This window comes from Trachymyrmex septentrionalis, unplaced genomic scaffold (assembly GCF_001594115.1).
Source record: "Trachymyrmex septentrionalis isolate Tsep2-gDNA-1 unplaced genomic scaffold, Tsep1.0 scaffold11, whole genome shotgun sequence".
NCBI lineage: Eukaryota > Metazoa > Arthropoda > Insecta > Hymenoptera > Formicidae > Trachymyrmex > Trachymyrmex septentrionalis.
In genome coordinates, this window is record NW_017304228.1 from 3,565,173 (window position 1) to 3,576,670 (window position 11,498).

General features: G+C 27.2%; 1 protein-coding gene across 1 annotated transcript in view; it reads left to right on the forward strand.

The window, feature by feature from the left end:
* LOC108751057 overlaps positions 1-3,348 on the forward strand; it is a 5,570-nt gene extending 2,222 nt beyond the window's left edge. Inside the window, exons 3-4 of the mRNA XM_018491002.1 lie at positions 1,598-1,758; positions 2,822-3,348. Coding sequence (XP_018346504.1) covers positions 1,598-1,758; positions 2,822-3,023 — 363 coding nt within the window. The 3' untranslated portion in view covers positions 3,024-3,348. The remainder of the gene's footprint in view (positions 1-1,597; positions 1,759-2,821) is intronic.
* The last annotated feature ends 8,150 nt before the right edge of the window (positions 3,349-11,498 follow it).

The following is an 11,498-nucleotide window of genomic DNA, read 5'->3' on the forward strand; positions in this document are numbered from 1 at the left end:
GTATATAAAATTATATATATATATATATATATATATATATATATATATATATATATATATATATATATATATTGTATATATATACCTTTTTCAGTCAAACTATTGTGAGTCGGAAATTAAAAAGAGAAATGCAATAGATATTATCATTTTATAAGCCATAGTGCGATAAAGCAGAGAAACGTGTAACATCGACAGTACAGACAACGTTATGAGTTAAAAAGGAAACAAATAGACTCAGAGACAGTAATAAGTGGAAGGAGGAAAGAGAAAAGTATTAAGGGAAAGAGAATGTGTGATGTTAGAATATGTTTCCGGCAGAGATTGCATATCATTTTGTTTGTTAATCCCGTGTTTCTATCTTTTTATATGGACCATTTCCGATATTAATCTTTTGTTATAAGAGGATTCAATATCTAAAATTTTAACGTTATCGCACTTAAAATGTGATTATGATCAACGTAGTGGAAATCATACCAATAGCGATTTAGATTTTCTATTAATATTGGAAACATATTTATGCAATCTCTTTAATTGCCTGTTTGTTTGACCCACGTAACTAGCATCGCAATTATCTCAAAAAATCTTATAGATCACGTTTTGAGAATCCGACTATTATTGTAACATTATTATTTTAATATTTTCTAACATTGAGAATGACCCGATTAGCGTCGAAACGTACGTACTTCTTATATTTTTAGTTTTAAATATTAAATTTTATTAATTTTAACTAGTTCATAGTTCTTGTTATTTATATTATATTATATAATTCTAAAAATTTTAATGCTGTTGTGTCATATGAGAAATAGGGCTGTCATCTGTTAAATTACTAATAATCAGGATTTTTTTAAATATTAATTTTAATTTTCTCACAGTAAATTTCAGAGAGAGAGAGTTACTTAATATAATACTAGTAATACTAATGTAATACTTTTATACCCAAAAATTGCTTTCATAAATAAAATGAAAGTTTCAATAGTTACAAAGTACATTCATTAATTTTGTACTTACTAAATTAAAATATAAAGTGAAGCTGGAATATAATCATTATAATATGTAATAATATTAATATATTATATAATATTATATATAATAAAATATATATGATCGATGTCAAAAACATTAGTAAGTTAATATTACATCACAGTGGTAAACATACAAAAACTCAAATTTTTGATAGGCGTAGACTGGGAAATAGGAATTCAATTACGACACGTTTGTGCAGCTGTTATCAAATAATATAAGTACAATGAAAAGTCATAAAAATCCTAGACCGTTCAAAAACTGCGTACAGATACTTTCAAAACTAGGAAAAGTTTGGGAAAATCCGGACGGATGGCAGCTCTATCTAAAACCAGTAAAAAGGCCATAAACATCAGTGTATAAATTTTAAGTATGTTATCATATACACATAAATAATGGTCGTCACGTGTTTTGATATTCTTATTGGCATTTTTGACTTTTTGTCGTAATATTGAGTCACAAGGAGTCATGTTGTTTCCTATCTATACCTTATTAAGTATTATATTGTCGTAACGGATAATTATACTAATAATAAATTGAATTAACTAACAATAAATTGAATTGATAATCGTTACAGTTTAAGTCAGAAAATTGCAAAAATGTGCTCGAAATCGTAACTGGTTCAACAAAGATAGTATATGAACATTACAAAGTTGACAAATATCTATATGCTATTGGACTTAGTGTAGATTCTGACTATCGAGGATACGGATTAGGCAAGGATATTCTGAAAATCAGGTATGATTTTGTTAAAAAACTAATTCGTACGTGAATAATAGATTATGCTATTGATCTTTCGCCACTTCATATTCAATAGTTCTTTAAAAAAATTTTTTCAGAATAAGTATAAAGAGAGTTTTTTAATTTTTTCTAATAAATTATATATCCGAAAAGTGCAGATTATCTGTTATTCCTGATCTGTTTTAATCTTTGTAATATAATTTTATATTACTAACAAAATGTTAAAAAATTAAATTTAATATTTTGAAGAATATTATAAATTGAACAAATTCTATATGATCCATTTGTGTATTTACACTTTAAATTTGAATCAATGGATAGTCACTAATTATCCAGTCAGACCCAATGGCATACTTGGCATTGAATAATCAGTGAAGTTCAACTAAAAAAGGAAAAATGTTTTGAGCATTATGTAATTAAAATACTGATATTTACACGTTAATTTTTTTGTTAATCTTCTAATACTATATTCATTGAATTTATGCATTAAAACAAGGTTAGTTAAATCACACAATAAAGATTAGATAAGTTAAAAATTTCACATTTAATTCACTGATTACCAGTGGCATACTTGGCTAGTATCAGTGATTATTCACTGATTCAGATTTAGAGAACATATTATATATTATCAATAAGTTGACTTTTCATTATTAAAAAGGGAAAAAAATAGTCAATAGAGAGCCAACTCGTTAACGGTGCATACAATTTTATTATTTATTCCGAATTAAAATGCAGACATTTTGATCAACGATTTCGGTTCCTTTTTAATGCAAATTACATAAATAAAAATCTATTCCTAACACATAATACAATTATCGCAATCTAAATATTCTAGAGATACGGTAGTCACACATATTAACAATGCATAATAACTTGTAAAATGATCATCTTGTTATCACAAAAATTTAAGTTCCAAAGAGAGGTCCACAATTAATTTTTATTATTAATACAAAAATTACTTCAAATTTTTTAATATTTAATTTTATTAATTTAATATCTATCATATTGATCAGTTTTATTTTTGAATTTTTTGCGTAACTTATAAAAAATATTAATCTAGGGATCTTATCGGACCTACGTACGGAGTGCCAGCAACGTCCACTGTGTTTTCGTCAATAATTTCGCAGAAGTCAGCAGCGGGTGCAGGATTCGAAGTACTCGAGATAAAAAATTTCGCCGATATGGTAGACAAAAATGGAAAAAAATATTTTCCCGGAATTGATTCCAAGGATTTTAAAATCATGGCTAAAAGATTGTCTTAATATAACCTGATGAATGGGACGATATTCAAGAACAACGAGATTCATATTTAAATTTGTTACCTGCAGTGCATTAAGTTTTACGCAATTTCTATTTTAAATTACTTAATATTGTTCAATGTCACCGTAACTTACATTGAAACAAATAATAAAAAATCTGATCATTATCAGCGCATCATTATTTGTACATTATTATCAGCTTTCTGTCAAAGTAAAGGCAGATAATTTACGATAAAAATACATCGAAATAAACATTATAAAATTCTAACAACATTGTTTCTATATATACGCAGTAAAATGCGAATTGCATATAATCTATTCGCTAGAAAAATCCTATATATCGAATAATATACATATAATATCATCTTCTTGAGATAATGAATAATTATTAATTTTTTTATTAAATTTAATACAAAAAGCCAATAGAAGAAAGTGATTAAATTTTATTTGGAAATAAAATTACTACGACTTTTCTTCCTGAAACACAAGATCATCTATTCACTGCTGCTCATTGTTTAAAATATACTTTATAAGTATTATAATACGTATCTATTTTTTTATATATTAATTGTCACACAAATCAAAATGTATATTTTATATATGTAATGTATGTATATTATACAATATATATGTAACGTACAGAAATATAATTTTGTATCGAAAATAAAACCTATAAAATAAAAATTTTTAATAAATTTTAATAAATATGTAAATATATAATATTTTACTTATTATAAATAAAAAATGATCAATTTTACATAACTTATTTTAACATTTATTTAATTTAATATATAGAATATTTGTAAACAAATAAAGTAAACAAATAAAGAGAGAAAGATTACTGTGCGTAGTATAATCTTTTCTTCTTGGCCTAATTAATTTACAAGTTTGTCGAATAAAAAAATCATTCACTTATAATTCATTTAAAAGAGGTGTTTAAACGTTATCTCTCTCTCCTCTTCTTCTCTCTCTTTTTTTTAGTGCGATCTGTATTACTTTTTAAAATGTTGATATTCATATTCTTCTTTTCGCACTCTTTATAAAATACCATGACATCTTTTTTTTTGTTAATTTAACGCTATTTGTGAACCCTTATTTTGTGATTCTTAACGAAACAATGTCGATGTACGTTATCATTGCGTAAGTTTTATACATGGTAAAACATTGAGCAATGTAATATCATCGACAATGTTGTTAAGAATTGCAGAATAGAGGCCCTGATAATTATAATCTGCCAAATAATTATTTAATAAGAGTAGCTAGAAAATTACTTAAGAAATCTTATCTCTCTACAAGGTAATTCCGCTTACACTGTATATTATTATAGTTAAAATAGGTCATAATATAAATATTACATCAATATGAATTAGAACGTTTGAATATTAATAAAAATATAAAAGATATACATATTTCTTATAGATATGCAATTTTTTATATATTATCAATAAGAATATTATTTTAGACCGTAAATGTGAGAAACACATTACACAGAAACTTTTACTCATTGTCAGTTTGTAACAAAAACGTTTAATTAACGCATACCCTGTTCTATATCATTCACTCACTCTCTAGATAAAATTACAAAGATATAAAAACCGATAAAAATTATCAGAAAAAGAACAATTTATAGCTTTGAATGTTGGTACGTGGCAGATTTAGTTTAGAAGGGATGTGTGCTATTTAGAGTGGCAGTTAATAACTATAAGTGGTTGGCGAATACACTCGTCCCTTGATTTATACCCACGGAGTACCTATTCATTCCACGATTTTTTTTTCACGCGGTTGAGAATCGCGTAAATGAAGTACAAAAAAACGCAAGAGAAAAGCCCATACATGTTATAAAAACATTTATTTCATATATTTACATAAAAACAATAATAAAAGTTTGCAAAAAATATGAATGGAAGGATATTTTACCGAGTAAAAAACCATATATAAAAAGTAAATCAGAGATGAGTGCACTTTTTCGCGTATTGATAATAATCTTGAGATTATATTATGGAAGCTTATTGAATGTATTAAAAAAAGGCAAAAAATTATGTTTTACTTTCATCATCTTTTTTAGTTTGTGCTACTATTTATATTCACATCAAATTCACATTTTATTTCTCAATTTATCTCATTTCCTCCGTCTTTCAAACAATATTTTTCCTAAAATCACTCCTATTGAATCAGAAGAATAAGGTACATTTTGTAAGAACATGTCTCCACAATTTTGGAAATAAAGAAGAGAAATGCATACAAAATAGCTAGGAAAAATGATAATAAATTTTTATTATCGTGACAGTACTAAATATTACATTCATCATTTGCGAATAGCAGAGCAAGCATAATGTTATACTTATTAATAATAAAGTCAGACTATTCGATCGACAGTGACAATTGTCGAGATTGTAGCATAATTAATATTATTATATTAATTAATAACTGATTTTTTGATGCACAGAGATAACAATTATGGAATATTTCTATTAATTGCGTTTAAAACAATAGGAAAGTTGTCTTAATATGACCCTATGAACAATGCGATGTAAGAATTACATAATATATAAAAATTAAGTGATTAATTTTTATATCACAGAGTTCTTCTTCAGCTGGATTTCGATCAAGTCTTTTTCAATTTCTACTGCGATCTGCTCAATATTCCGCATACATCATCGATGCATTGATACGAATGACAATAAAGGGCGCCTTTTCGGCGCGTAGAGCTTACGTCAAGTCCATTATTATCGGTTTCTTGTCGAAACGCGGGCAGGCGTAACTTCCGTTCTGTTAAACATGCATTCGCGCGACATTTGGATGCACTTGGAATATACATATAGGTATTACAAAATTTTAATGACACCTTCTGTGCATACGCAGCGAAATGCGGGTTGCATGTTACGTGTTGGAACATGTACCGTAATTTGTAGCGATGTTCATTGTGTGGTCAGAATTTAAGATTGTGGACATTATGCATATCAAACAGAGAAATCTATAATAAATAAATTGATGAGTATCAAGAAGCATTATACGAAACATATCAAATCAATATCTATTGAATTATAATATTAAATTATAATATTGAATCAATACTAAAATTGTAAAATTTTATGCGTATCTGTTAATAATAAAAAATCAGTAAATATTATATATAACACAATTATTAAGAAATAAATAAAAGTAAAAGGAAATGGTAAGAAATTTACAAAGAAAGGATAAAGATTTACAAACAAATTTACAAAGAAAAAAAAATTACAAGAAATGTCTCTATCTAATATTAAACTTTTTATAATTTTTACATATAGTTTATAACTTTCTTTACCCAAATATATAGTTATAATAGTTGTTTAATAAAACTATTTAGCAAACATTAACAAACACGCGTGTAATTGTATCAGCATATTTGCCAATTCTGGATAAATACAGGTACTTGTTGCATCCAACAAGTGATCGGATTTTATTGTGTGAACTTATCTTTATCTCTCTCGATTGGCTTGAATTAATTCCAGTCAATTTCGATCAAATGCAATCAATGGTTTTAACTCTATCGCGAGATCTCGTTTAGTTAATTAATTTCACGGATTATTCTTGAAACCTATTCGAGCTCAACCTATTCAATGACCCGAAAATAAGCAATTGGTCAGATAGGCATGAAATGTCGTTATTGAAATTTAAATAGTGCAAATGTTATATGTATTATATGTTGCTATAAATCTTTATACACATACATATGCAGTTTATATTTTTGTATCATAAATATCATAAACTATAGAAATCAAAGCCTTAAACGGTCTAGTTGGATTTTAAATGCTTGTATGGTTCTTGCCGTTTAAGGCTTTGATTTCTATAGTTTGTGTTATCACATATATGGTCCTATAATATATTGTATTATTTATTTATGTCACCTAAAGAGACGTTATTCCTTCATGTGCCAATTATTGCGAGGAATATTATTAAGACCTCGGTAGTTCAAAGGCTTAGGACAGGCTTAGCTCGCACAGAATGCAAGAGATCCGGGTTTGACTCTCGGCCGACGTAATATTTTTCGCAATAAGAATTAATTATTTATAGATTTTAATACGATTTTAATAACGATCTTAATAATGTTATTCAACATTATATTAAGATCATTTCAAAGATGCAAATACGCATCAAAAATTTGTTAAATTGCTAGTCATTTAACTCGTGATATTACTGCGGTAGTTTAGTAGAGTCAGCGTTTTCTGAGACCGATAAATTTCGGCGCGCGTTTCTGGGGACTATATACGTAGTATAAATTCACACAAGAATCATACAAGCATTTAAAATCTAGCTAGACCGTTTAAAGCTTTAATTTCTATAATTTGTGTTATCACTCACATATATGTTTCTATATAATATATTATATTGCTTATAAATATTAATTTATTCTTACTAACAAAATGCCTAAAATCAGTTATCTCACTCTCTAAATTTCTTGAAGTAAAATCTCACTCTGACAGAGTAGAAATACGATCATTTTTAGAAGAAGTGAAAATATTTCATTTCTTAAAAAAGAATGACAATTTTCATTCTCTTTGAGTGAAATTTCACTCCATCTTATTCCAAAAAAGAAGTGAGATTAATAATATTTTCGTACCTTTAAAATAAAAAATTAAATATTATCTTTTATATTCCTTACTTTATATAGAATTAAACCTTTTTATCGTGAAAAACTACATCAATTTACGCTTGTATTCTTTTTAATTAAATTTATTTGATTAAAAGTAATTTAATTTGAAGTAATTTAATTTTACAATATGTAAATTTGTTTCTTATTCTTTTCTCTTCTCTCTCTCTCTCTCTCTCCTCTCCCCCTCCCCCCTCCCTCTCTCTTTCTTTCTTTCTTGGTCACCGGCTTTGTCTTTCTATATCATTTTGTCTCAATCAACAAACCACGTAATAAAAGCTAATGTCATATCATATTTTATTATTAATACATCACGGAGGTATATTGTTTTATTCTTCGGGGGTAAATTCGCGAGTCCTTCGACACGTGCGCGAGCGTGGGCGCATAAGAGTGCGGCGCCGCGTCGAACCGGTGATTCCTCCTCTCAGACCGGCGCTTCGATGCGCCTTCAGTCGCGTTCCGCGCGTCGTACAAGCGAGTGTGTCTTTACTCGCATTCTGTCTGTTGCTGGAGCATTTTTACCCTTTACCCATCCGTTTATCCGAGCGTATGTGACGAAATGCAAGTTTGAGATCAAAGAAACTGAAAAACAAAATAAAACGCATATAACTAGCTGCGTAATCATCAGCAGATATATTATTTTGCTTCTCAGAATAATACCAAAAACTCAATTTTCAAAAGAAAAAGACATTAATATTCGGATCCGTCGATCAAGATCGCTTGAGAAAATGATCTAATATCGCCGGTCCTTCTTTTCGTGTATATGTGCTGCAAAACAAACCAAGACAGACAGTGTTTTTTTTTATATTTAGTGAAGAAATGGGTTTTTCTGAGGTATGACCCATATCTTTCTTATGGACATAGTTACGATAGATTTCTCATAACTAGCATTGAGATATAATTGTCTTAATTTATCGTGAGAATACATACACATTCTTGCTAAGATAAATTTAAAGAAAAAAGTATAACTTGTTGCGGAATCGATGTAATATTGTTAATGTCTATGAAATCATTCTTCATCAGTGTTTCATGTGAGAGCTTCTTTTCTTCCTCTTAAGGGTGAATGTCTCGTTTTCCGCTTATAATGCTATTTTCCGGATAATTAAAATTAATGCGGTGATAAAATAAAAGTAAGGTTAGTTATTAACGACATGATGTAAAACTAATCATTTTGTTCTTATTAAGTATAATATAATGCGCTATATACTGTGTTGTTTAATTAATTTAATTTAATTTAATTTAGTTTAATCTTTAAATTTTTTAATTTCAATTAAAAATTCAAAATTAATTAAAGTTATTTTTTTAACAAAAATAAAATTACATAAAGAGAAAAAAAGATAAAAAGTTTAATATATATAATTAGCTTTTTAATTTACGCCTTACATATTTTTAGATTTTAGTAATGAATAAATTAATAAGTAATAATTTATATTAATATACACATAAAGAAGCATATAATAATAAATTTATTTTTTTAATCTGATACACTAGTTGGATTAAGTATTTGAAAATGTTAATACAAATTGATAGTGATTTAATTTACTCATTAATAATTTAATTAAAATTCGTTTATATAGTGTCGTAAATTAAAGAGCTAATTACATCAGATTTTATCTTTTTCTTTATTTATTTTTATTTTTTGTTAAAGAATTAATTTAGTTTTAAATGTTAATTTATTTAAATTTACAAATTTGAAAATTAAATTAAACTAAATTAAATTACACAAAAAAATAAAATAATACTTTTTCTTATTATTTTTTAGATAAAATTGGAGAAGACTAAGGATGCTAATTACTTCGTTATCTTCTTGAATTTTTCATTCTACATCTATATATATAGAATGAAGAATATATATATGTAGAATATATATACAATATATGTAGAATGAAGAATTCAAGAAGATAACTTTGAAATTGATGATAAATTTAAACTGGAAATTGAACAAGAGAACAATCTGAGAATGTGTGAATTGTATGTTTTTATGAATTTGGCGAAATAAATTGATTATATGTATGTATATATATTACACACGTTCATAATTCACACATTCTCCGATTGTTCTCTTGTCCAATTTCCAGTTTAAATTTATCATCAATTTCAAAGTGTCAATGATAGAGTTTGAAATCGGTCGTGCATTCAGACTAGAGACAAAAATGGAATAACGAACTCGTAGAAAGCAATTTGATTCTATCTAAAATCTGACGCAGTGTCCACGTTCCCTTTGAGAATATTTATTTTTTTTAGAAGAAGAGAAGTGTACGAAGTATTCCTCTTTTGTTTTCATTCTTATTTCAGTGCAATAAATTTGCGATTTGAAATAACCATAAAATAAAAATACGCATGCATATGTTTTCTTTATGTTTAGAATACGTGGGAAAAATATTTATGTCAAATACATACACATATATCTTTTTGGAGATTTTGTATTATCTATTAAGAGATTTTATTATTTTTCAATATTTTATAAAAACATTGAAAAGCGGAATATAAGACTAAAAGAAAGCGATACCAATTTTTGATTGACATGCAGCAGTTTCGGAGATCGCGCCGCCTTTGCTCCATTTTTCACATTTTTGTTTGTCTTTTAATGCAAAACCTGTATCCCCCCACCTTCCCCCTCTTCTGCTTTCCATGTAATAACACTTTAAATAATTTTTTTTGCAAATAATCATACTTACGTCAATTAAAGGAAAAAAATGCAGTGAATTAAGAATTAAAGGGAAAAAAAAGACAAAAATTATAAAAATACATGATCATCTTTTTTGCTCTCAATAATAATTTCTCCATAAATCGTTTCGATTAACGACGTGTTATTAGGGAGTTTTTGCGATACCGTTTATTCGGATACGGTGAACGCTAAGGTCACTCTATCTTCTTCTTAACAACTAATTAAGAAAAGGATAACATGACTTTAGCGTTCATCATATCTGGATTCACGTTATTGCAAAAACTTCCTATTATTATCCCTGCCATCGATGTCATATGTTCCTTTGAACGTATAAATCATGACTATCACACCGTTGCACAGGAGATAAAAAAAAAGCCATCCATCGTCAATATTTTTTTAGAATTAACAGCTTATAACATCTTGTAACACCCTTTACTTACGTCGATTAGAAAAAGATATAGGGCACTTCGGACTCGACGTAGTGAGTTATGCCTTCGAGATATCCAATTCAAAAGATTTCTAAAGAGTAAATTCTCGTGTACATTGAAAGATTACTTAACTGAAGGTGCAATACGAACAAGACTTTTCTACTGTCTGCTAGCTAATTACCGCTAATATAAAAAAATATTAAATAAAATATTTCTGTCATTTTTTATTTGTAGAAGTCTCTTGAAAAGAATGAAATTCTTATAAATATTTCATTATTTTTCATTTCTAGAAATTTCTTGAAAAATATAAAATTAGGTGCATATTACTTAACTTGAATATTTTCAATATTATATATGTAATAAATGTGATTGTTTCATGATTCTTTTTTAAGCTGAATAAATTTAAAAAAGCTGAAATTAAAAAGAAATACTATGTAGAAATTATATCCTTTTTAAAAATCTATTTTCTTCTGTATATAGAATTTGTAGCCCACAGATTGAAATCTCTCTCTCTCTCTCTCTCTCTCTCTCTCTCTCTCTCTCTCTCTCTCTCTCTCTCTCTCTCTCTCTCTCTCTCTCTCTCTCTTTCTCTCTCTCTCTCTCAATGATATGTATATAAATGTAGATTAGAAATAAAACAAAACAATCTGAAGTAAAAACAATCCACAGTAATTGGATGTTTTTTGAATTTGATAAAATAATCAGAGTATGAAACAAAATAAATTCTAAAAAGATAATAAATTTACACATAT